This window comes from Pelophylax lessonae (genome assembly GCF_965119305.1).
Source record: "Pelophylax lessonae genome assembly, chromosome: 12".
Taxonomy (NCBI): domain Eukaryota; kingdom Metazoa; phylum Chordata; class Amphibia; order Anura; family Ranidae; genus Pelophylax; species Pelophylax lessonae.
The window spans coordinates 941,928-969,693 of record NC_138779.1 but is presented as its reverse complement, the minus strand read 5'-3'; the positions used below and the strand labels follow the sequence as shown (position 1 = coordinate 969,693).

Genomic DNA, 27,766 nt, shown 5'->3' with positions numbered 1-27,766 from the left:
TTCCTCTCCTTCATCCTCTCTTCCTCTCCCTCGTCCTCTCTTCCTCTCCCTCGTCCTCTCTTCCTCTCCCTCGTCCTCTCTTCCTCTCCTTCGTCCTCTCTTCCTCTCCTTCATCCTCTCTTCCTCTCCCTCGTCCTCTCTTCCTCTCCCTCGTCCTCTCTTCCTCTCCCTCGTCCTCTCTTCCTCTCCCTCCGTCCTCTCTTCCTCTCCCTCGTCCTCTCTTCCTCTCCTTCGTCCTCTCTTCCTCTCCTTCGTCCTCTCTTCCTCTCCCTCGTCCTCTCTTCCTCTCCCTCGTCCTCTCTTCCTCTCCCTCGTCCTCTCTTCCTCTCCCTCGTCCTCTCTTCCTCTCCCTCCGTCCTCTCTTCCTCTCCCTCCTCCTCTCTTCCTCTCCCTCATCCTCTCTTCCTCTCCTTCGTCCTCTCTTCCTCTCCTCCGTCCTCTCTTCCTCTCCTCCGTCCTCTCTTCCTCTCCTTCGTCCTCTCTTCCTCTCCCTCGTCCTCTCTTCCTCTCCCTCGTCCTCTCTTCCTCTCCCTCCGTCCTCTCTTCCTCTCCCTCCTCCTCTCTTCCTCTCCCTCATCCTCTCTTCCTCTCCTTCGTCCTCTCTTCCTCTCCCTCGTCCTCTCTTCCACTCCCTCCGTCCTCTCTTCCTCTCCTCCGTCCTCTCTTCCTCTCCTTCGTCCTCTCTTCCTCTCCCTCATCCTCTCTTCCTCTTCTTTATCCTCTCTTTCTCTTCCTCATTCTCTCTTCCTCTCTCTCATGTCCTCTCTGCCCCTCCCTCAGTTTCTCTGCCCCTCCCCCGTGCTGCAATCTCTTATTTATCTCCAGGAGTTGAATGTTCACTAGGAAGTTGTCAGAAGTCAATTCAAAGTCGTGTGTGCAGGAGCTGGGATCATGGATTTCACCTATGCTATTCTGGCGTCCTTCGTCATAATGTTCATCGCATTATTTATTCTCTTGGTGGTCGGCATCATTTACTTTGAATTTTCAAACTCAGAAATCCCCCCCGGAGTGGCAGACCCGGGCAAACTCCGCACCATACATTGCATCTTGGTTGGCATTGCTGTTGTGGTAAGTACGTCTTTAATTTCAACCTTGCGCTGTACCAGCTGTTGTGGGACTACAAGTTCCAGCATGACCTTTCAGCAAGTGCAGTATACTTCTAGAACCCAACATCTGGTGGACCGGGAAGCCAATCGTCAGTAAATTCACCGACAGATTGTACAATCGGTGATCTGTCTGTGAATGTCCGTTACGGTTGTGTCTGTGATGGACATTTACAGACAGACTGTTGGTGGACCTTTCCTTTCTGTGCCCTGAACCTCCCGGAGGTCCCTGACCTTCATCTCACCATTATGGTGGACAAGTCATTTTCAGACAATTTTATCACTATAAGAAGACATTTAGAAACAATCTAATAGATAAAAGAATGTTCAGGCCACATGTGCACAGGACGTCCGGCTTCAGTGCCTCCAGTGTGGGTGGGTTGGTGGACCCGGGAGGTTGGTGGACCCCGGGAGGTTGGTGGACCCGGGAGGTTGGTGGACCCCGGGAGGTTGGTGGACCCCGGAGGTTGATGGACCCCGGGAGGTTGGTGGACCCGGGAGGTTGGTGGACCCGGGAGGTTGGTGGACCCCGGGAGGTTGGTGGACCCCGGAGGTTGGTGGACCCGGGAGGTTGGTGGACCCCGGAGGTTGGTGGACCCCGGAGGTTGGTGGACCCCGGGAGGTTGGTGGACCCCGGGAGGTTGGTGGACCCGGTAGGTTGGTGGACCCCGGAGGTTGGTGGACCCGGGAGGTTGGTGGACCCGGGAGGTTGGTGGACCCCAGGAGGTTGGTGGACCCGGGAGGTTGGTGGACCCGGTAGGTTGGTGGACCCGGGAGGTTTGGTGGACCCGGGTATTTGTTGGACCCAGGAGGTTGGTGGACCCCGGAGGTTAGAGGACCCGGGAGGTTGGTGGACCCTGGAGGTTGGTGAACCCGGGAGGTTGGTGGACCCCGGAGGTTGGTGGACCCGGGAGGTTGGTGGACCCCGGAGGTTGGTGGACCCGGGAGGTTGGTGGACCCCGGAGATTGGTGGACCCGGGAGGTTGGTGGACCCCGGAGGTTGGTGGACCCGGGAGGTTGGTGGACCCGGGAGGTTGGTGGACCCCGGAGGTTGGTGGACCCGGGAGGTTGGTGGACCCGGGAGGTTGGTGGACGCGGGAGATTGATGGACCCGGGAGGTTGGTGGACCCGGTAGGTTGGTGGACCCGGGAGGTTGGTGGACGCGGGAGGTTGATGGACCCGGGAGGTTGGTGGACCCGGGAGGTTGGTGGACCTGGGAGGTTGGTGGACCTGGGAGGTTGATGGACCCGGGAGGTTGGTGGACCCGGGAGGTTGGTGGACCTGGGAGGTTGGTGGACCTGGGAGGTTGGTGGACGCGGGAGGTTGATGGACCCGGGAGGTTGGTGGACCCGGGAGGTTGGTGGACCTGGGAGGTTGGTGGACCTGGGAGGTTGATGGACCCGGGAGGTTGGTGGACCCGGGAGGTTGGTGGACCCGGGAGGTTGGTGGACCTGGGAGGTTGGTGGACCCGGGAAGTTGGTGGACCCGGGAGGTTGGTGGACGCGGGAGGTTGGTGGACCTGGGAGGTTGATGGACCCGGGAGGTTGGTGGACCCGGGAGATGGTGGACCCGGGAGGTTGGTGGACCTGGGAGGTTGGTGGACCCGGGAGGTTGGTGGACCTGGGAGGTTGATGGACCCGGGAGGTTGGTGGACCCGGGAGGTTGGTGGACCTTGGAGGTGCAGGTGAAGGGTCCAGCCACACTGCCAGCAAGTATATGATGGGATAAAATCCACTGCGTCTGGCTGCGGCTGAGCGATGCGTATTTAGAAGAGCTGCGTTCCTGGCTGGCATCCCTGAACACACATGGTGCCATCCTGGAGCAGCTCTCAGTGCAGTGTTCAGCCCCATCCAGCTGCCATGGCAGTGACCACTTGTCTGTACAGTGAATTATATTGGCCATGCAATGCACTGACACCTTTGCTGCCATAGTGCTACAGGCTTGGTGTTCTGTGTGCCCCTGTACCTTTAAGAAGGGGGGGCTCCCTTCAGGTTTACCTGCCCTACACCCCCGTCCATCTAAACGCATGTGCTTCCATTGCTGGGGACTCCCAGAAATTAGAGTTAGGTCTGGAGATAACGGGGTGCCTTGTCGGGGGCTCTGTGCCTTACGCATGAATTTGGAAATGTGTGCAACTAAACCCCTGCTTCCAGCGCACACTGTTGGTCGGGTCGGGTCGGTTGGTCGCAGGCTGGTCAGTAAGGTGAGCTTGGAGATTTCTTAGTTTTTATTTTTTCTCAGCGTATTCCAGCCTGTTATAAGGAAGCGAGTCTCTGATAGGATTATAGCCGTACCATAAAGTAGAAAGCAAACAATTAAAATTGACATATTTTATTTAGTACATAGGTAAAAATAAAATTAAAAATGATTCAAACATGCCAATCAGATAATCACAGTTGTATATTGCATAGGTGGTTGTAGTATATTGTCTAATCCCGACATGTTTCACTGATGTTGGCTTCTTCAGGGGATTTGGGGACCTCTACTAATCAACCGACTATAACAAAGCACAGACATGTATACAGCATAATCAGTTATAAATATAAGAATATTGTATAATACATATCTTTACAGTTTGGAATGGCTGGGACGGAGTTAATATGAATAAATATAGAAAAATGATCATACATACAAAGATATGTATTATACAATATTCTTATATTTATAACTGATTATGCTGTATACATGTCTGTGCTTTGTTATAGTCGGTTGATTAGTAGAGGTCCCCAAGTCCCCTGAAGAAGCCAACATCGGTGAAACATGTCGGGATTAGACAATATACTACAACCACCAATGCAATATACAACTGTGATTATCTGATTGGCATGTTTGAATCATTTTTAATTTTATTTTTACCTATGCACTAAATAAAATATGTCAATTTAACTATTTGCTTTCTACTTAATGGCACCGCTATAATCCCATCACAGATTTCTTCCTTGTAAACATTACTTTAGGGATGAGGCAGGGGCGTAACTACAGGGGTTGCAGGGGTTGCAAATGCAACCGGGCCCCATGCTCCAGGGCCTGTGCGGCTCCCCTGTACACTTGGATAGGGGGGGCAACATGTAGAGAAATCACTGTCCTCCTTTTTCATCCTGTAGCTGCAGGAGGAATATGGAGGAGATTGGTTCCTCTGTATGCAGCCAACGCCACTCCTCCTATCCAGTTCACTTGTGTTCTGCTGTCTCTGGGCCCCTGTGTGCTCCCCCCCCCACTGTGCTCCCCTGGTCCCCCCCCCACTGTGCTCCCCCCCCACTGTGCTCCCCTGGTCCCCCCCCATTGTGCTCCCCTGGTCCCCCCCCACTGTGCTCCCCTGGTCCCCCCCACTGTGCTCCCCCCCCCACTGTGCTCCCCTGGTCCCCCTCCCCCACTGTGCTCCCCTGGTCCCCCCCCCACTGTGCTCCCCTGGTCCCCCCCCACTGTGCTCCCCTGGTCCCCCCCACTGTGCTCCCCTGGTCCCCCCCCACTGTGCTCCCCTGGTCCCCCCCCCCCACTGTGCTCCCCTGGTCCCCCCCCACTGTGCTCCCCTGGTCCCCCCCCCCCACTGTGCTCCCCTGGTCCCCCCCCCCACTGTGCTCCCCTGGTCCTCCCCCCCCCCACTGTGCTCCCCCCCCCCACTGTGCTCCCCTGGTCCCCCTCCCATACTGTGCTCCCTCCCCTCTCCTGCCAGCTGGTGCAGAGGGTGTGTCACAATAGAGAACCAGGAAGGGGTCAGTAAATATGTAATTTACCAGCTCCTTCCTTTTCTGAATGGACAGAGTCATAGTCAGTCACATTGTAAAAAAATAAAATGATAAAAAATAATACAATTAAAATACCAAAAAATAAAAACTACTGACACCAGGGGGTGAACTTCCAGGATCGCAAAGGTCACACTTGTGATGGGGCCCTGGCATTCCACCACCATGGGGAGGCCCCAAGATGGCAGGAAGGGAGCCCACTGCAGAACTTGTGAAAGGGTCCCGCTGTGGGACCGTAATAAAGGGCCCCTCAATGAGAGTAAAGGGCCCCAGGATCAGTGGGAAGAGCCCCAGGCTTGAAGGGAAGGGCTCTGGTCAGGGGTCCAGGGGGGCCCTTCATGGTCTCTTGCACAGGGGCCCTGAAGGTTCTAGCTACACCTCTGGGATGGGGTGCATGATATAGCGTTGTCACCCAGCCACAAGAAACCCCCCCATTACAAACCTGTCATAGACTGTAGCAGGCAGCGGGGTTGGACGCGTCACTTGTGCCTCTTGGGTGGAATAAAACGCCAGGATTGGACGCACACAGGAGCATTGCACACCCAGGATGCTGATTGGCCAATAGTTTTACAGGAGGCTGAGAATTGCTCCATGTATGGCCATTACCAGAAAGCCAAACTCACTGATTTATCAGAAGACCCCAAACAATGTTCCCCATAGGAGGGGCGTCCGTTATATAGAGGGAATATTAATATAAAGATAAAATCCCCACACATAGAAATGATGAATGAGGAGCACCGAGGTGTGAGGAGGATTCATTGATTGCAATCGTTTTTATTCCGTTCTTTTAGGAAATTGAAGAATTTGTTACAAATTGTTTTGCACCTGAGATCATTTTTGGGGGTTTTCCTCACCAGACACACAAATAGTTAAACATTGTAACGATGACATCATTCCGCTGTGTTAATGACATTCATGGCTGAACATTCCTCGGCTTCATACAAATTCCACCCGAAATCAAACCGGAAGAACCGGAAGAACCGGATGAGACGATACCGATCTGTATGAACCTCCATTGCTGAGTCTCATTGACTTGTGTTGTGTCTGGTGGATCTCACACTGGATTCTGGGATCAGAAATGATTGGTGATCCCTCCGGTCTGATCACCGAGCTTCTGTCTGTGTTTCATCTTCAGTTCCAGTTTACAAATGTCATTGTCAGTCAAAGATTATTCCAGGCAGAGATCTTCCAGCCTTCCAGAAAATGTCCTTATAGACCGGCTGATCCTTCATCTCCTATATAGAAAAGTCTGGGATCAAAGCGCGGTCACCGCTGGGTGAGGCCCCCGATGGGCTCTCTTCTTACCGGAGCCAACGCTCACATAGAAAGATGTGTTTAATGTTTCTCAGGGCTTTTTTTCTCGGAGAATAGGTGACGGTACTCCCCTCTTCTGAGTCACCCCTTGTCTCCGCCCCCTACCCACCTCCGAGCGCCGTCCTTTGGTTCCACCTCCCAGTACCCCCCCCTTTTAGAGAATACAGAACCAAGTATCATGTTGTGGTTCTAGGTAATTTGTATGGAATTTGTTAATGATAATTAGAGAAGCAGTAAAATAGATCCCCTGGAATTCGCAACAATAGACCCCCCCAACAATAGAACCCCCCAACAATAGATCCCCCAACAATAGAACCCCCCAACAATAGATCCCCCAACAATAGAACCCCCCAACAATAGATCCCCCAGCAGCAATAAATCTTCCCCTGCAACAATAGAAAAAAACTGTAAAATAGATCCACTGCAATCAGCAACAATAGACCCCCAACAACAATAGCCCCCCAGAAACAATAAATTCTCCTCTGCAAGAATCCCCTCCCCCCAATAAATCCTCCCCTGCAACAAAAGACTCCCCCTCCAACAACAATAGCCCCCCAGCAACAATAGTTCCCCCAAGCAACAATAAATCCTCCACTGCAAAAAAAAAAGCCCACCAGCAACAATAGATCCCCCAGCAGCCAGCATCCATAGGCCCTTCAGCTCACCCCACTGGCCCCAGAACCCCTTTGGCATTGCATACATTCAGACTGGAGGTTCCGGAACTGCGTTCCCCCGTGTTCCCACTGAAAAAAACCCTGATGTTTCTAATTGTGTTTAAAGGGTTCTTCTTCAAAGTGCAAGATCTACTTATCTTGTAGACCCCGTCACCGCTGGGTTAGGCTGTTACCAGATCCAATGCTCACATACAGGGCTGGTGCAAGAACTTTTGACAACCTAGGCAAAACCTAATTTTGCTGCCCCCTTGGCTCCACTCCCTTTGTCCTGCCCATGAATATGGTGGAGGTGGAGGTGGCGGGGGTGGAGATTTTTGTAGCACTTTTCTACCTATTTCTTCAGCCTTGGACTGCAGGCCTGCACCCACACCTCTGGACCCAGCCTGAAGACAAATAGTTCCGGCGTCCCTGTTTGACAGGCCAGTAGCAAACTGGCGCGGCTCGCCGACTGATGTGCACTCTAGGCCAGCGTCTACCTTTCCTATAGGTCAGTGGTGGCCGGCCCATAGGGGGCGCCCCCCCCAAAAAAAAAGAGAAGAAAAAAGAGATTAAAAAAAAAGTGCATTTTCAGCCACTAGGGGCGCCGGACCTAGTGGTGAGTATGGGGGGGGTGGGGTTTTTGACCCCACGTGAGCCGAATAGAGGCGACGATTGGCGGCCTTCTGGGGGAGTGTCGGGGCGCAGAGCAATGCGCCCTGACACTCCCCACTTTACTGGACTCCTGGCTCCTGACTCCAGCCTGGACCAATCACAGGATGACATCCCGGGATGGTCCTTTGGTCACGTGACGCATGGGGGGCGGTGCACCGCCCCGGTGTCACGTCCTTCCCACCCGCCGTCGCAGAGAGAGGGGAGCCACGTGAGGAGTCAGACGGACTCCACTGGATCCAGCCAGAGCCGCCCGAAGCAGTCTCGCACCGGCCGCCGGAAGAAGCAGAGCTGTCGGTGACCTGTCCTCTGACCGTCTGACGCGAGGTGACCGGTGGACCGGAACGTTCGTCTCCGGCCGCGAAGGTAAGAGAAGGCACCGGGACCGGCTGCACTAGCGCTGGCAAGTGGCAATGGATGGAGCCATGGAGGATGGTGCTGGATGGTAGAGTGCTGCGGAGGGCCATGCATGGCTGCACTGTGCACAGTGCAGCCATGCATACACCTCCCGCAGCACTCTACCATCCAGCACCATCCTCCATCTATTGCCACTTGCCAGCCCACTAGCTCAGTACTGTCTTCTTTGAAGGGGGCATGCACGCTGGTCTCTGCATTAAAAGGGGGCATGTATGCTGGTCGCTACATTGAGGGGCATGTATACTGGTCGCTACATTGAGGGGCATGTATGCTGGTCACTGCATTGAGGGGCATGTATGCTGGTCGCTACATTGAGGGGCATGTATGCTGGTCACTGCATTGAGGGGCATGTATGCTGGTCGCTACATTGAGGGGCATGTATGCTGGTCACTGCATTGAGGGGCATGTATACTGGTCGCTACATTGAGGGGCATGAATGCTGGTCACTGCATTGAGGGGCATGTATGCTGGTCGCTACATTGAGGGGCATGTATGCTGGTCACTGCATTGAGGGGCATGTATACTGGTCACTGCATTGAGGGGCATGTATACTGGTCACTACATTGAGGGGCATGTATGCTGGTCGCTACATTGAGGGGCATGTATGCTGGTCGCTACATTGAGGGGCATGTATGCTGGTCGCTACATTGAGGGGCATGTATGCTGGTCGCTACATTGAGGGGCATGTATACTGGTCACTACATTGAGGGGCATGTATACTGGTCGCTACATTGAGGGGCATGTATGCTGGTCGCTACATTGAGGGGCATGTATACTGGTCGCTACATTGAGGGGCATGTATACTGGTCGCTACATTGAGGGGCATGTATACTGGTCGCTACATTGAGGGGCATGTATGCTGGTCGCTACATTGAGGGGCATGTATGCTGGTCGCTACATTGAGGGGCATGTATACTGGTCGCTACATTGAGGGGCATGTATACTGGTCGCTACATTGAGGGGCATGTATGCTGGTCGCTACATTGAGGGGCATGTATGCTGGTCGCTACATTGAGGGGCATGTATGCTGGTCGCTACATTGAGGGGCATGTATGCTGGTCACTGCATTGAGGGGCATGTATACTGGTCGCTACATTGAGGGGCATGTATGTTGGTCACTGCATTGAAAGGGGGCATGGACTGTGGGATTAGTGCTAGGGGGTCTGTACTGTGGGGTTTGTGCTAGGGGTCTGTACTGTGGGGTTTATGCTAGGGGGTCTGTACTGTGGGGTTTGTGCTAGGGTGCCTGTACTGTGGGATTAGTGCTAGGGGGGTCTGTACTGTGGGGTTTGTGCTAGGGGGTCTGTACTGTGGGGTTTGTGCTAGGGGGTCTGTACTGTGGGGTTTGTGCTAGAGGGCCTGTACTGTGGGATTAGTGCTAGGGGGTCTGTACTGTGGGGTTTGTGCTAGGGGGTCTGTACTGTGGGGTTTGTGCTAGGGGGTCTGTACTGTGGGGTTTGTGCTAGGGGGTCTGTACTGTGGGGTTTGTGCTAGGGGGTCTGTACTGTGGGGTTTGTGCTAGGGGGTCTGTACTGTGGGGTTTGTGCTAGGGGGTCTGTACTGTGGGGTTTGTGCTAGGGGGCCTGTACTGTGGGATTAGTGCTAGGGGGTCTGTACTGTGGGGTTTGTGCTAGGGGGCCTGTACTATGGGGTTTGTGCTAGGGGGTCTGTACTGTGGGGTTTGTGCTAGGGGGTCTGTACTGTGGGGTTTGTGCTAGGGGGTCTGTACTGTGGGATTAGTGCTAGGGGGCCTGTACTGTGGGGTTTGTGCTAGGGGGTCTGTACTGTGGGATTAGTACTAGGGGGCCTGTACTGTGGGGTTTGTGCTAGGGGGTCTGTACTGTGGGGTTTGTGCTAGGGGTCTGTACTGTGGGGTTTATGCTAGGGGGTCTGTACTGTGGGATTAGTGCTAGGGGGCCTGTACTGTGGGGTTTGTGCTAGGGTGCCTGTACTGTGGGATTAGTGCTAGGGGGCCTGTACTGTGGGGTTTGTGCTAGGGGGTCTGTACTGTGGGATTAGTACTAGGGGGCCTGTACTGTGGGGTTTGTGCTAGGGGGCCTGTACTGTGGGGTTTGTGCTAGGGGGTCTGTACTGTGGGGTTTGTGCTAGGGGGTCTGTACTGTGGGGTTTGTGCTAGGGGGTCTGTACTGTGGGATTAGTGCTAGGGGGTCTGTACTGTGGGGTTTGTGCTAGGGGGTCTGTACTGTGGGGTTTGTGCTAGGGGGTCTGTACTGTGGGATTAGTGCTAGGGGGTCTGTACTGTGGGGTTTGTGCTAGGGGGTCTGTACTGTGGGGTTTGTGCTAGGGGGTCTGTACTGTGGGGTTTGTGCTAGGGGGTCTGTACTGTGGGGTTTGTGCTAGGGGGTCTGTACTGTGGGGTTTGTGCTAGGGGGTCTGTACTGTGGGGTTTGTGCTAGGGGGTCTGTACTGTGGGGTTTGTGCTAGGGGGTCTGTACTGTGGGGTTTGTGCTAGGGGGTCTGTACTGTGGGGTTTGTGCTAGGGGGCCTGTACTGTGGGGTTTGTGCTAGGGGGTCTGTACTGTGGGGTTTGTGCTAGGGGGTCTGTACTGTGGGGTTTGTGCTAGGGGGTCTGTACTGTGGGGTTTGTGCTAGGGGGCCTGTACTGTGGGGTTTGTGCTAGGGGGTCTGTACTGTGGGGTTTGTGCTAGGGGGTCTGTACTGTGAGGTTTGTGCTAGGGGGTCTGTACTGTGGGGTTTGTGCTAGGGGGTCTGTACTGTGGGGTTTGTGCCACTCTCAGTCAGTGTATCCCATAATAGGGCCCCTGCTCCCTATTATGGGATATACTAGTACTGATGGACCCCTTAATATGTGATATATTGGGAGAATATGCGATCAAACTGGGGGTGTCGTTAAGATTACATTGACACCCCCAGCGTATCGCATATGGCAGTGTGAACTGCCGGGGGTGCGTTTGCGATGTGGGAACACGCTGCGGATTCGCAGCCTTCCCGCATCGCATAAGTGTGACCCGGACCTCAATTCCGACTTATCTTGTAGACCCCCCCCCCCCCTTCCATGTAAGGAATCAAAATTTAAAAAAAACTTTAGGTAAATAAAAATAATAAATATTTCCCACCGTTACCCCAACCTTTCTTTGAGTTCCCCTGAGTGAGGCAGATTCCTCCCACTGACACCAATGATCTACAAAATAATCCTGGAGAGCCAAGGAGCAGAAATCTCATGGAAAGTCTCTCCTGCGTTGTCCTGAGATTTGGGGTCCTCAGCATTCCCAGAATCTCGGGATCAGAGGTCCATTGAGGTCCTGAGATTATTCTTCAATTGCAATCATTTTATTAAGTTTTATTCGGAAATTCATGCATTTATTTAGTTAAAAAAGGATTATCACCTCAGAATATTATTTTTTGTTTGGTATTCCTATTTTGCCACAGATTCACAAATTGATCTGCACTGTAACAATTCTTTACCCCCGCTGTATCAATGACATCCATGGCTGGAACATTCTTCGGCTTCAGGGCCGGCCTTTGGGGTGTGCGAGCTGTGCAACCGCACAGGGCGCCATGGGCAACAGGGGCGCCGTGCAGCCATCACAGCTCGCAGTCAGTTGCTCCTGATGATCAGGCGGCACAGTGGGAGGTAAGTGGTGACTGTGGCCTGTGTGTGGGGGTCTCTGATGTAAGGGGGGCTCTGTGTGTGGGGGGCTCTGATGTAAGGGGGGCTCTGTGTGTGGGGGGTCTCTGATGTAAGGGGGGCTCTGTGTATGGGGGTCTCTGATGTAAAGGGGGCTCTGTGTGTGGGGGGGGTCTCTGATGTAAGGGGGTTCTGTGGGGGGTGGTCTCTGATGTAAGAGGGGGCTCTGTGGGGGGGTCTCTGATGTAAGAGGGAGCTCTGTGGGGGGTTTTTGATGTAAGAGGGGGCTCTGTGCAGGGGGCTCTGTGCAGGGGTCTCTGATGTAAGGGGGGCTCTGTGTGGGGGTCTTTGATGTAAGGGGGGCTCTGTGCGAGGGTCTCTGATGTAAGAGGGGTCTCTGATGTAAGGGGGGCTCTGTGGGAGGTCTCTGATGTAAGAGGGGTCTCTGATGTAAGAGGGGTCTCTGATGTAAGGGGGGCTCTGTGGGGGTTGCACGTTGTAGAGGTTATGAATATATAATTGTTATTTATTTAGTAGTGGTATATGATTGATATGTGTACTGTAGTAGCCATGCAGATTTAATTATTAATTTAGCACTGTGCACTTCTTACAACAGAAACAGATTTGGGATAGATATTTATATATCATTTTAGGGTAAATCCTTTTTTTGCACTGATTTTATTTCCCTGTTTTTATCTTGCTGCTGCACCCACTTGCAGTCAATTAGCAGCAATTGTACTCTTAAATAGTTTTTTAATCGATACTGCCATGTTTAGGGGGGCGAGGGGTGAGGATGGGGCGCCACAGGATTAGTTCGCACAGGGCGCCTGAACACCTAAGGCCGGCCCTGTTCACCTTAATACAAGTTCCACCAGAAATAAAACTGGAAGAAGCGGATGAGACGATACCGATCTGTGATGAACCTCCATTGTTGGTCGCCCAGACTGAGTCTCATTGACTTGTATTGTGTCTGGAGGATCCCATACTGGTTTCTCTGTTGGAAATCTTAGAGAACTGCTCCATCAGGTCCATCGGGTCCATCAGGTCCATCAGGTCCATCAGGTCCATCGGGTCCATCAGGTCCATCAGGTCCATCAGGTCCATCAGGTCCATCGGGTCCATCAGATCCATCGGGTCTTACCACTGAGATTCACTGAGATTCTATCTGTGTTTGAAGTCCACTTTCAGCTAAAAAGAAGATCTCTGCCTGGCAGAGATCTTCCAGACTTCTCGGAAATCTCCTTGTAGACCGGCCGATCCTTCATCTTCTATGTGAGATCAAACTACCAGTCACATGTCATGGTCACCAGTACAGGGACCGGCTGGTACAGTGCCCGGGGCAAGGATGAGGAACTGCCCCCCCCCCCCCCTCTCCTACTCCTGAATATGTGCAGTAGAATGGGGTAGCAACTAGAGGGTAGCTGCAAATGTGCATTGTGGTTTTTGTTGTGGGGGGAGTGTGGGCACACTGGGGGAGGGGGGGGGCACACTGGGGGAGGGGGGGCACACTGGGTGAGAGGGGGGGGCACACTGGGGGGGGGGCACACTGGGGCACAGGGTGACAGCAGTAGCTGTCAGAGTAGCCCAGCAGTTGCTTGCCACTGATCTGGAGCTTGTGTGTGGTGAGGGCCTCCCATCTGCCACCACTGCTCCCTGGGCAACTGCCCCTCCTGCCTACCCCTTGTCCCGGCCTAGGTGGTCACTGCTGGGGTACTGTCACCAGAGCCAACGCTTACATAGCAAGTTATGTTTAATGTTCCCAGTTTTACTGAAGGGTGCTTCTTGGAAGTGAAAGGTCTTCTTATCTTCCTGATCCCCCATGTAAAGAATTCCAAGTAAAAATGTCTCCCCTTTCCTTCCTATGAGCTCCCCTGGGCAGTAAAGAAGTCCCCGGACCTTCCCCTGAGGAGCCCAAATCTTATGAAAAGACTCCCCTGCGTTGTGCTAGAGGGATTTGTCCTGGATTTGGGCTCCTCAGAATTCCCAGAATCCCGGGATGAGACCCAGCGATGCCCCCCGAGCTCATAGGAAATCTCTGGAAGAGTGTATGGGGGAGGGAATGCTTCTTTCTGTAATTGAACTGAACTCTTATTATATGAGGGTTGGGGGATGGGGGGGGGGCCCATAGATAAGCGGACTTCACACTTTGATGCCTTTAGATGTAAACTCTGTTTTATAGGAATATATTACCTACATCAGGGGTCCCCAAACTTTACAAACAAAGGGCCGGTTTACTGTCCTTCAGATTTTTGGGGGGCAGAACTGTGGCCAGTGGAAGTAGAAATTGCCCTGGAATCAGTGGAAATAAACAGGGAGGAATACTGCCCCATCATTGGTGTCAGTGGGAGGAATAGTGCCCCATCATTGGTGTCAGTGGGAGGAATAGTGCCCCATCATTGGTGTCAGTGGGAGGAATAGTGTCCCATCATTGGTGTCAGTGGGGGGGGGGGAGAGGAATAGTGCCCCATCATTGGTGTCAGTGGGAGGAATAGTGCCCCATCATTGGTGTCAGTGGGAGGAATAGTGCCCCATCATTGGTGTCAGTGGGAGGAATAGTGCCTCATCATTGGTGTCAGTGGGAGGAATAGTGCCCCATCATTGGTGTCAGTGGGAGATATAGTACCCCATCATTGGTGTCAGTGGGAGGAATAGTGTCCCATCATTGGTGTCAGTGGGAGGAATAGTGTCCCATCATTGGTGTCAGTGGGAGGAATAGTGTCCCATCATTGGTGTCAGTGGGAGGAATAGTGCCCCATCATTGGTGTCAGTGGGGGGAATAGTGCCCCATCATTGGTGTCAGTGGGAGGAATAGTGCCTCATCATTGGTGTCAGTGGGAGGAATAGTGCCCCATCATTGGTGTCAGTGGGAGATATAGTACCCCATCATTGGTGTCAGTGGGAGGAATAGTGTCCCATCATTGGTGTCAGTGGGAGGAATAGTGTCCCATTGTTGAGGTCAGTGGGAGGAATAGTGCCTCATCATCGGTGTCAGTGGGAGGAATAGTGTCCCATTGTTGAGGTCAGTGGGAGGAATAGTGCCCCATCATTGGTGTCAGTGGGAGGAATAGTGTCCCATCATTGGTGTCAGTGGGAGGAATAGTGTCCCATCATTGGTGTCAGTGGGAGGAATAGTGTCCCATCATTGGTGTCAGTGGGAGGAATAGTGTCCCATCATTGGTGTCAGTGGGAGGAATAGTGTCCCATCATTGGTGTCAGTGGGAGGAATAGTGTCCCATCATTGGTGTCAGTGGGAGGAATAGTGCCCCATCATTGGTGTCAGTGGGAGGAATAGTGTCCCATCATTGGTGTCAGTGGGAGGAATAGTGCCCCATCATTGGTGTCAGTGGGAGGAATAGTGTCCCATCATTGGTGTCAGTGGGAGGAATAGTGCCCCATCATTGGTGTCAGTGGGAGGAATAGTGCCCCATCATTGGTGTCAGTGGGAGGAATAGTGTCCCATCATTGGTGTCAGTGGGAGGAATAGTGCCCCATCATTGGTGTCAGTGGGAGGAATAGTGTCCCATCATTGGTGTCAGTGGGAGGAATAGTGTCCCATCATTGGTGTCAGTGGGAGGAATAGTGTCCCATCATTGGTGTCAGTGGGAGGAATAGTGTCCCATTGTTGAGGTCAGTGGGAGGAATAGTGTCCCAAGGGCTAGATGAAGACCTTGGAGGGTGGTGGAGTGTGCATGGAGGTTGCAGGATTGGCTGGAGGGTCCATGAAAGGAAATGTTCTGCTGACTGGAGAAGAGAGGCGACCCCTGACCATGGTTGGCCAGCAGGGTTTAGGGGATCCCCATTATATCATATCATTGGAAAGGCCACCCAGCGCTCTGTAAGGCCCAATCACTGTGTAGCATTACTATGGATAGTTAGAAGTTTTCAGGGTCTGCCCCTTCCTCCGGGTCCAATCATCACCGAGACCCCAAAAAGTATTACGGCCAGAACACACCTGGGCTAATACAGGGACTATCACCTCCATCATCCCAGGGTGTATCCTGAGGGTATTTCTATGTCTGTGACACAACCTCTCCTCTGATGTCTTCTTCTGTCCTTCTCAGGGCCGAATCCTCCAGAATCTGTCCATCTGCAACGTTCTGACCTTCACCCGACTCATCAGAGACAAAGTCTTGGTCAGGAAGTTGGGAGACGACCCGAAACTCTTCATCAAAAATCTGCACTTTGATGGAATCCCGGTGAGGGTTTACCAGCCAAGAGCGCCCTCTGCTGGGGGGAGGAAGGGGGTCCTCTTCTTCCATGGCGGGGGATGGATGTTTGGAAGTATTGGTAAGAAAATGTGTGAATTTATTCTTAAAGTAGAACTCAAGGCAAAAGTTTAATTCTATTTTGGATAGAGAAAGAGGGGGTTATAACCCTTGTTCAGAACAACCCCCTGTTCAGAATACCCCCCTGTTCAGAACACCCCCCCCCGTGCAGAACACCCCCCCCGTGCAGAACACCCCCTGTTCAGAACACCCCCCTGTTCAGAACACCCCCCTGTTCAGAACACCCCCCTGTTCAGAACACCCCCCTGTTCAGAATATCCCCCGGTTGGGTTCGCTGCAGAACTCTAAAACAGGGGAAATGTTCTAACCTGAACGGCGAACCCCATTGAAGTCTATGGGAGTTGAACAGGAAAAATCAAAAGTTCCCATTTTAAAGGGTTATATGTAAGTAATTGCCAATTAAAGGGGTATGGGGGTCTAGGTACTGCCCTGGGGGACTGGGTATGGTGGTCCGGGTATGGGGGTCTGGGTACTGCCCTGGGGGACTGGGTAAGGGGGTCCGGGTACTGCCCTGGGGGACTGGGTATGGGGGTCCGGGTACTGCCCTGGGGGACTGGGTATGGGGGTCCGGGTACTGCCCTGGGGGACTGGGTATGGGGGTCCGGGTACTGCCCTGGGGGACTGGGAAAGGGGGTCTGGGTACTGCCCTGGGGGACATGTATCAATAAAAAAAATGATTGTTTTTTCAGTAGCAGGGATATTAATGAGGCTTAAAATGCAACAATAAAAAAGAAAAATTCCTTTAAACATGGTGCCTGGGGGGGGGGGGGTCCCTAATGTGCCTGTAAAGTGCTGCATCTGTAACATGTATAGAACCTGCTGCAGCAAAAATGACATTTCTAACTAAAAAAAAGTAAAATTCCATTTAAAATGACTCGCGGTTACTTTCCCCCCCCCCCCACCTGGCTATTGAAAAGGGGGGGGACACTTTTTTGTTTATTTTTTTAATAAAGGATTTGTCAAAAACAGTTTCTTATGGTTATTACTTTTGTACACATTTTTGGTGAATGGGTAGGGGTACTGTGTACCCAATACTCACCCACATAGGGGGGGGGGGGTGGGCTGGGATCTGGGGGCTTCTAGATTCCGATAAGACCCCTGTCCGCAGCCCCCAACAACACAGCCCAGGGTTGACGGGAAGAGGACCTTGTCCCTAATAACATGGGGACAAGGTGCCCCAAAGCACCCCCCCATGTTTAGGGCATGTGGCCTAGTATGGATAAGGAGGCGGGGCGCTCTCTCTCTCCCCCCCTTTCCTGACCCCCTGGGCTGCATGCCCGGATAAGGGTCTGGTATGGATTTGGCGTGGGGTTCCCCTCCAAATCCATACCAGACCCGGAATATCTTTGAGGGACCCTTTGGGTCTGGCATGGACTGGGGACCCCATGCTGTTTTTTTCTTAATTTTTTTTACCGACACTTTTTGTTTTCCTATTCAGCTGTCAGCGGGGAAACCCATTGACAGCTGATGACTCATTGGTTGTTAAGGACGCTGTGGCCGGCTTCCCGGCTCCGCTCCTCAACAGCCAGCTTACACTGCACCCTGATTGGGCAAAGCTCTGTCCAATCAGGGAGCAGAATGCACTGTGCAGCACTCAGGGTGGACAGGCAAATGTTCGGCCTGAACTCATGCTCAGGTGGAAGAGTTTGCCAATCCCTGCAATTGTTTATTATTGGATGACAAATGTACAAAAAAAAAAAAATTCTACCCTTTTAATTAATTTATCATTTTTTGAATACTGTAATTGTATGCTATGAATACAGTATTAAACAGATGTCCTCCTGTCTGTATGTAGTCATAGCTGACATCCTGATCACATGATTGGGAATTACTCCTGATTGTTGGGGGGGATCTGACCTGGAAATGGGGTGCAATAAACTATTCAGAGCTGAGAATTCACAGAAGAAGAACGCATTGATGGGGCGGGGCCTGACTTTTAGGAAGTCACTGATTTTAGAGGAATTGTGGGAGTCTCTGGTGGGGGGTGAAGTGGAAATGGCAATGATTTTTCTGACACTAACATGCTTCTATTTGTTCCTTAGATTCCTATGATGGTCTCTGCCGCTACATCTCCAAGGGGGCGGAGTCAGTGGTTGTCTCTGTGGGGTAAGTAGTTAGTTTGGTGTACAGATCTCATTGATTGGCCATAGACAGGCGCGTACAATACAATCCCCTATCGCCCGACCCACAACAAAAATGGGGGGTGCTGCTCCAGGGTCCACCGGGTCCTCCTGCATGACAAACCGCCAGGAGTGCCGACAAGGACAGAGCTCCTCCCACCTCAAACCAGTTCTAAAAGTCGCACATCACAGGGTGGATGACAGCCTCAGCCGGGCTCCAACCAGAACTCGTCAACTCCGCCCAGGAGCCTAATTGTCTTCCCCATGATTAAGCTCCGGGTGTAGAGTGAAATGCGTTGGGAGGCGTGGCCTCCAGGTGCAGAATAAAATGCTTTGGAGGCGTGGCCTGGTTGGTCATACACCTCCTTACAGGTTTTTTTGCTGTGATGTGCGACTTTTAGAACTTCCTTCCCCTCCTATCGCCCGGCACTGAATATTTCACGCTGATCGTGTCTGGGACTAATAATACGAGTGAGGGAAAGAAATGACAAAGCTGAAACCTGTATATCCATGAGGGCTCCGGGGGCTTTCTTTGTATTCGGAGAAGTGTGCGGGGGTTCATTGGCCATCAGAGAGGAGTTATGAACACCTAAGAAATGGTCATTTTGAACATTCGGGTGGAACATTTGCATTTTATTTGGAAATGAAGGTCCCAGAGTCTGGAGGAGGAGCGGAGAGGCACAGAATCCAAGTTGCATGAGGTCCAGTGGGAAGTTTCCCCAGTCAGTGATGATTTGGGGGGTCATCTGCTGGTGTTGTTCTACCAAAGTCAGTGCAGCCCTCTAGCAGGAAATTCTAGAGCACTTCATGCTTCCCTCTGCTGACCAGCTTTATGGAGATGCTGATTTCATTTTCCAGCAGGACTTGGCACCGCCCACACTGCCAAATCTACCAATACCTGGTCACATGATCATCCATGTCTTTATGGACCTTTCTTTGTGCACTGGTGAGCAGTCATGTTGGAACGGGGAGGGGCCATCCCCAAACTCCTCCCACAAAGTTGGGAGCATGAAATTGTCCAAAATGTCTTGGTATGCCGAGGCCTTAAGAGTTCCCCTCACTGGAACTGAGGGGCCAAGCCCAACCTCTGAAAAACACCCCCACACCATAATCCCCCTCCCCCACACCATAAAACCCCACCATAATCCCCCCTCCACCAAATGATTGGACCAGTGCACAAAGCAAGGGCCATAAAGACATGGATGAGTGAGTTTGGAGTGGAGGAACTCGACTGGCCTGCACAGAGTCCTGACCTACACTCCACAGAACACCTTTGGGATGAATTAGACCGGAGACTGCAAGCCAAGCCTTCTCATCCAACATCAGCGCCTGACCTCAGAAATGCTCTTCTGGAAGAATGGTGAAACATTCCCATAGACACTCCTAAACCTTGTGGACGGCCTTCCCAGAAGAGTTGAAGCTGTTATAGCTGCAAAGGGCGGAGCCAACTCAATATTGAACCCTCCGGACTAAGACTGGGATGTCATTAAGTGAAAAGCAAAAAATATTGCGCTAACCATAAAAAAGCTGCTACACCAAACAACTGACAAGAAAATTGTGAATAGCAAAATGTGGAAAAAAGTGCAGCGCTAATAAATACTAGCAATATAAACGTGTATATATATAAACCAAGAAAGGTAAATACAAATAAATAGCAAAATGAATAAAAGTGAACATCAAATCAACAGTCCCATATGTGAAGTGAAAAAAACAGTCCACAACGGTGATAATTGAAGTGCTCACTGGATCCCAACACCAACAAGATATAGAGATATAATGTGCTCACCAGAACGATAGGACTCAAAATGCCATATAGCATAGGAGTCAAATCAGCTTGTTGTACAATGGATGGATAATCCGAAAGGGATGACTGAGGTCACTGATGTTGAGGTGAAGAGGTAATAGCAGATATGAACCGTCACACCAGAGAGGCTCTCACTCCGTCAGATGGCCAGAAAGGAACCAAAAAACAAGGGAGCACAAAATAGTGTAACACTGCTAAAATTTTAATTAAATAAAAATACACCAAATTGCACTTACAAACATCTCGTGGTAAAGAGCGTATACAGATGCAAAGGTAGGCTGTCAGCAGCGTGGCCTTGACGCGTTTCAGCATAAATGCTTTTTTCAAAAGATAGTGATAGACGCTGCTGACATCCTACCTTTGCATCTGTATACGCTCTTTACCACGAGATGTTTGTAAGTGCAATTTGGTGTATTTTTATTTAATTAAAATTTTAGCAGTGTTACACTATTTTGTGCTCCCTTGTTTTTTGGTTCCTTTCTGGCCATCTGACGGAGTGAGAGCCTCTCTGGTGTGACGGTTCATATCTGCTATTACCTCTTCACCTCAACATCAGTGACCTCAGTCATCCCTTTCGGATTATCCATCCATTGTACAACAAGCTGATTTGACTCCTATGCTATATGGCATTTTGAGTCCTATCGTTCTGGTGAGCACATTATATCTCTATATCTTGTTGGTGTTGGGATCCAGTGAGCACTTCAATTATCACCGTTGTGGACTGTTTTTTTCACTTCACATATGGGACTGTTGATTTGATGTTCACTTTTATTCATTTTGCTATTTATTTGTATTTACCTTTCTTGGTTTATATATATACACGTTTATATTGCTAGTATTTATTAGCGCTGCACTTTTTTCCACATTTTGGGATGTCATTAAAGTTCATGTGTGTGTAAAGGCCGGCGTCCCAATACTTTTGGTTATATAGTGTATATAGAGAGGCGTCACCAATACTTTTGATAATATAGTGTATATAGAGAGGCGTCCCAATACTTTTGGTAATATAGTGTATATAGAGAGACGTCCCAATACTTTTGGTAATATAGTGTATATAGAGAGGCGTCCCAATACTTTTGGTAATATAGTGTATATAGAGAGGCGTCCCAATACTTTTGGTAATGTAGAGTATATAGAGAGGCGTCCCAATACTTTTGGTAATATAGTGTATATAGAGAGGCGTCCCAATACTTTTGGTAATATAGTGTATATAGAGAGGCGTCCCAATACTTTTGATAGCATAGTGTATATAGAGAGGCGTCCCAATACTTTTGGTAATATAGTGTATATAGAGAGGCGTCCCAATACTTTTGGTAATATAGTGTATATAGAGAGGCGTCCCAATACTTTTGATAATATAGTGTATATAGAGAGGCGTCCCAATACTTTTGGTAATATAGTGTATATAGAGAGGTGTCCCAATACTTTTGGTAATATAGTGTATATAGAGAGGCGTCCCAATACTTTTGGTAATATAGTGTATATAGAGAGGCGTCCTAATACTTTTGGTAATATAGTGTATATAGAGAGGCGTCCCAATACTTTTGGTAATATAGTGTATATAGAGAGGCGTCCCAATACTTTTGATAGCATAGTGTATATAGAGAGGCGTCCCAATACCTTTGGTAATATAGTGTATATAGAGAGGGGTCCCAATACTTTTGGTAATATAGTGTTTATAGAGAGGCGTCCCAATACTTTTGGTAATATAGTGTATATAGAGAGGCGTCCCAATACTTTTGGTAATATAGTGTATATAGAGAGGCGTCCCAATACTTTTGGTAATATAGTGTATATAGAGAGGCGTCCTAATACTTTTGGTAATATAGTGTATATAGAGAGGCGTCCCAATACTTTTGATAGCATAGTGTATATAGAGAGGCGTCCCAATACTTTTGATAGCATAGTGTATATGACTGGGTTTAGGTACAATGGAGGGTGAATGGCCCTTTATGTGGAATTCTAATGGTTTCTTCTTCCTTTTAGTTACCGGCTGGCACCCGAGCACCGATATCCGGCAGCGTTTGAGGATTGTCTGAATGCCACCATCCACTTCCTACAGACTGCCCAGGAATACGGAGTGGATGCCACCTCTGTCATTATCAGCGGAGACAGTGCGGGGGGGAACCTCACGGCTGCCGTCTGTCAGGCTCTCGTAGAGCGGACGGATCTACCGAAGCCCCTGGCCCAGGTTCTAATTTATCCCGCAGTCCAGGCAATTGACTTCAACTTACCGTCCTACACACAGAACAGGGCAGTGCCCATCTTATATCGGGAGCGGGCAGCTTTCTATATGATAAATTACTTGGATGGAGACCTGGAAATGATGGATGACGTTCTGAATGGAGACCACGTCCCTGTGGAAATGAAAATTAAATTTAGGAAGTGGTTGGGTGCTGAGAACATTCCAGATGAATTTAAGGTCCGGGGGCACAACCTCCGAGTCATGTCCTCCCATGATGAAGACGTCTATGAAGTCCACAAGGCGGCCCTGGAGCCCAGCGTCTCTCCATTGCTGGCCGAGGATTCCGTGATCCGCCAACAACCAAAGGCTTACATTTTAACATGCGAGTTTGATGTGCTGCGCGACGATGGGATTCTGTACAAGAAACGCCTGGAGGATCGCGGAATCCCCGTCACCTGGTACCACATGAAAGATGGCTTCCATGGCATTATCAGCTTCTTTCAAGGTGGCAAACTTTCATTTGAATCTGGGAAGCTCGCTGTAGACAACATAGTGAGTTTTATTAATGGGATTTGAGGTTTGATTGTGGAAAGTTGACTGTTCTTCTGAGGTCCCATATTGGGAGGTGGCCTAAAAGTGCCCGGGACCATTTAACTTAACTGAGACCACCTTATTTACATGGGACCATCTCACTTACATGTGACCACCTTACATGAGACCATCTCCCTTACATGTGACCATCTCCCTTACATGGGACCACCTCCCTTACATGGGACCATCTCCCTTACATGAGACCATCTCCCTTACATGGGACCATCTCCCTTACATGGGACCACCTCCCTTACATGGGACCACCTCCCTTACATGAGACCATCTCCCTTACATGGGACCACCTCCCTTACATGAGACCATCTCCCTTACATGGGACCATCTCCCTTACATGGGACCACCTCCCTTACATGGGACCATCTCCCTTACATGGGACCATCTCCCTTACATGGGACCACCTCCCTTACATGAGACCATCTCCCTTACATGGGACCACCTCCCTTACATGAGACCATCTCCCTTACATGGGACCATCTCCCTTACATGGGACCACCTCCCTTACATGGGACCATCTCCCTTACATGAGACCATCTCCCTTACATGGGACCACCTCCCTTACATGAGACCATCTCCCTTACATGGGACCATCTCCCTTACATGGGATCACCTCCCTTACATGGGACCATCTCCCTTACATGAGACCATCTCCCTTACATGGGACCATCTCCCTTACATGGGACCACCTCCCTTACATGAGACCATCTCCCTTACATGGGACCATCTCCCTTACATGGGACCACCTCCCTTACATGGGACCATCTCCCTTACATGAGACCATCTCCCTTACATGGGACCATCTCCCTTACATGGGACCACCTCCCTTACATGGGACCATCTCCCTTACATGAGACCATCTCCCTTACATGGGACCACCTCCCTTACATGGGACCATCTCCCTTACATGAGACCATCTCCCTTACATGGGACCACCTCCCTTACATGGGACCATCTCCCTTACATGAGACCATCTCCCTTACATGGGACCACCTCCCTTACATGAGACCATCTCCCTTACATGGGACCATCTCCCTTACATGGGATCACCTCCCTTACATGGGACCATCTCCCTTACATGAGACCATCTCCCTTACATGGGACCATCTCCCTTACATGGGACCACCTCCCTTACATGAGACCATCTCCCTTACATGGGACCATCTCCCTTACATGGGACCACCTCCCTTACATGGGACCATCTCCCTTACATGAGACCATCTCCCTTACATGGGACCATCTCCCTTACATGGGACCACCTCCCTTACATGGGACCATCTCCCTTACATGAGACCATCTCCCTTACATGGGACCACCTCCCTTACATGGGACCATCTCCCTTACATGAGACCATCTCCCTTACATGGGACCACCTCCCTTACATGGGACCACCTCCCTTACATGGGACCATCTCCCTTACATGAGACCATCTCCCTTACATGAGACCATCTCCCTTACATGGGACCACCTCCCTTACATGAGACCATCTCCCTTACATGGGACCATCTCCCTTACATGGGACCATCTCCCTTACATGGGACCACCTCCCTTACATGAGACCATCTCCCTTACATGTGACCATCTCCCTTACATGGGACCATCTCCCTTACATGGGACCACCTCCCTTACATGAGACCATCTCCCTTACATGTGACCATCTCCCTTACATGAGACCATCTCCCTTACATGGGACCACCTCCCTTACATGGGACCATCTCCCTTACATGGGACCATCTCCCTTACATGAGACCATCTCCCTTACATGAGACCATCTCCCTTACATGGGACCACCTCCCTTACATGAGACCATCTCCCTTACATGGGACCATCTCCCTTACATGGGACCATCTCCCTTACATGAGACCATCTCCCTTACATGAGACCATCTCCCTTACATGTGACCATCTCCCTTACATGAGACCATCTCCCTTACATGGGACCATCTCCCTTACATGAGACCATCTCCCTTACATGAGACCATCTCCCTTACATGGGACCATCTCCCTTACATGGGACCATCTCCCTTACATGTGACCATCTCCCTTACATGGGACCATCTCCCTTACATGGGACCATCTCCCTTACATGGGACCATCTCCCTTACATGAGACCATCTCCCTTACATGGGACCATCTCCCTTACATGAGACCATCTCCCTTACATGTGACCACCTCCCTTACATGTGACCATCTCCCTTACATGGGACCACCTCCCTTACATGGGACCATCTCCCTTACATGAGACCATCTCCCTTACATGGGACCACCTCCCTTACATGGGACCATCTCCCTTACATGTGACCATCTCCCTTACATGGGACCATCTCCCTTACATGGGACCATCTCCCTTACATGAGACCATCTCCCTTACATGGGACCATCTCCCTTACATGAGACCACCTCCCTTACATGGGACCATCTCCCTTACATGGGACCATCTCCCTTACATGAGACCACCTCCCTTACATGGGACCATCTCCCTTACATGGGACCATCTCCCTTACATGACACCAGCTTATATTTTGTTTCTTATCAAAAGCTTTTTGTTGAGTTTTACCCATTAAACATTCCCAGCTTGGCTCTTGGTGTTGCGCTCTCTTTCTCCAGTACCGGAACATCTGAAGATAATATAAGTCCATGCTTTCTGATTCTAGTCATAAATGGTTCCCCCTCTCCGCAGTTCCATGTTTACTCTCAGGTATTATATTACGATTTGCCTTATATATAGCGAGAACAAGAAGAAGAAGAAACCTCCTGCGCAAAAATGTAATGTCCCAGTGAAAGGTAAAGAGAAAACCTCCACAACACGGGGATGAAGCCTCGAGCCTCGAGCCTCGCTGCCCCCTCAGACTGAGGACATCCTGAAGTCACTACAAAAAAATGAACAAAAGAGGGCGCCCCAGCCTAGTGAATTATCCTGCCATATTTATTAGGAAATATTCCTTTTACAATATACTCACATAGAATAAAAATCTCTGATGGAGCTGATAGTCCGAGATACAAACATCCAAACTGTAATATAATGGAAAGAATGATAAACACAGAAACAGTGGTGTAGTGGTCAGCACTGTCACATAGCAGCAAGAGGGTCGCTGGTTCAAATCCCAACCACGACACTCCCTGCCTGGAGTTTACATGTTCTCCCTGTGCCTGCGTGGGTTTCCTCCGGGTACTCCGGTTTCCTCCCACACTCCAAAGACATGCTGGTAGGTTAATTGGATCCTGTATAAAATTGTCCCTACTATGTATGTATGTGAGTTAGGGACCTTAGATTGTAAGCTCCTTGAGGGCAGGGACTGATGTGAATGTACAATGTATATGTAAAGCGCTGCGTAAATTGCCAGCGCTATACAAGTACCTGAAATAATAATAATAAATAAAACTTATAAAAAGGTAAAAGTCCATAAAAAATGTGCAAGAAAATTTTCACTGGGAGTCCCCTCAGATGAGTGGGAAAATAAAAGTGGGTGTATAAAAGTGGGGGTATAAAGGTGGGGGTATAAAAGTGGGGGTATAAAGGTGGGTGTATAAAAGTGGGGGTATAAAGGTGGGGGTATAAAGGTGGGGGTATAAAGGTGGGTGTATAAAAGTGGGGGTATAAAGGTGGGGGTATAAAGGTGGGGGTATAAAGGTGGGGGTATAAAGGTGGGTGTATAAAAGTGGGGGTATAAAGGTGGGTGTATAAAAGTGGTGTATAAAGGTGGGTGTATAAAGGTGGGTGTATAAAAGTGGGTGTATAAAAGTGGGGGTATAAAGGTGGGGGTATAAAGGTGGGTGTATAAAAGTGGGGGTATAAAGGTGGTGGTATAAAGGTGGGGGTATAAAGGTGGGTGTATAAAAGTGGGGGTATAAAGGTGGGTGTATAAAAGTGGTGTATAAAGGTGGGTGTATAAAGGTGGGGGTATAAAGGTGGGTGTATAAAGGTGGGTGTATAAAGGTGGGGGTATAAAGGTGGGGGTATAAAGGTGGGGGTATAAAGGTGGGTGTATAAAGGTGGGTGTATAAAGGTGGGTGTATAAAAGTGGTGTATAAAGGTGGGTGTATAAAGGTGGGGGTATAAAGGTGGGTGTATAAAGGTGGGTGTATAAAGGTGGGGGTATAAAGGTGGGGGTATAAAGGTGGGTGTATAAAGGTGGGTGTATAAAGGTGGGGGTATAAAGGTGGGGGTATAAAGGTGGGTGTATAAAGGTGGGGGTATAAAGGTGGGGGTATAAAGGTGGGGGTATAAAGGTGGGTGTATAAAGGTGGGTGTATAAAGGTGGGTGTATAAAGGTGGGGGTATAAAGGTGGGTGTATAAGGTGGGGGTATAAAGGTGGGTGTATAAGGTGGGGGTATAAGGTGGGGGTATAAAGGTGGGTGTATAAAGGTGGGGGTATAAAGGTGGGGGTATAAAGGTGGGGGTATAAAGGTGGGTGTATAAAGGTGGGTGTATAAAGGTGGGTGTATAAGGTGGGGGTATAAAGGTGGGGGTATAAAGGTGGGTGTATAAAGGTGGGTGTATAAGGTGGGGGTATAAAGGTGGGGGTATAAAGGTGGGTGTATAAAGGTGGGGGTATAAAGGTGGGGGTATAAAGGTGGGTGTATAAAGGTGGGGGTATAAAGGTGGGTGTATAAAGGTGGGGGTATAAAGGTGGGTGTATAAGGTGGGGGTATAAAGGTGGGTGTATAAAGGTGGGGGTATAAAGGTGGGTGTATAAAGGTGGGGGTATAAAGGTGGGGGTATAAAGGTGGGGGTATAAAGGTGGGTGTATAAAGGTGGGGGTATAAAGGTGGGGGTATAAAGGTGGGTGTATAAAGGTGGGGGTATAAAGGTGGGGGTATAAAGGTGGGGGTATAAAGGTGGGGGTATAAAGGTGGGGGTATAAAGGTGGGGGTATAAAGGTGGGGGTATAAAGGTGGGGGTATAAAGGTGGGGGTATAAAGGTGGGTGTATAAAGGTGGGTGTATAAAGGTGGGGGTATAAAGGTGGGTGTATAAAGGTGGGTGTATAAAGGTGGGGGTATAAAGGTGGGGGTATAAAGGTGGGTGTATAAAGGTGGGGGTATAAAGGTGGGTGTATAAAGGTGGGGGTATAAAGGTGGGGGTATAAAGGTGGGGGTATAAAGGTGGGGGTATAAAGGTGGGGGTATAAAGGTGGGGGTATAAAGGTGGGTGTATAAAGGTGGGTGTATAAAGGTGGGGGTATAAAGGTGGGGGTATAAAGGTGGGTGTATAAAGGTGGGTGTATAAAGGTGGGGGTATAAAGGTGGGGGTATAAAG

General features: G+C 50.3%; 2 protein-coding genes across 2 annotated transcripts in view; one reads left to right on the top strand and one right to left on the bottom strand.

The window, feature by feature from the left end:
* The window catches only part of CFAP107 (cilia and flagella associated protein 107), a 498,422-nt gene that overhangs the window by 433,214 nt on the left and 37,442 nt on the right, over positions 1-27,766 (bottom strand). The window lies entirely within an intron of this gene.
* On the top strand, positions 931-22,610 carry LOC309568735 (arylacetamide deacetylase-like 4; the record flags this gene model as incomplete). Its single annotated transcript, XM_082274485.1, has 4 exons — positions 931-1,068; positions 15,571-15,796; positions 17,838-17,901; positions 21,706-22,610. 4 exons carry the CDS (start codon positions 931-933, stop codon positions 22,478-22,480), a joined length of 1,203 nt encoding a protein of 400 aa, XP_082130611.1. The 3' UTR covers positions 22,481-22,610.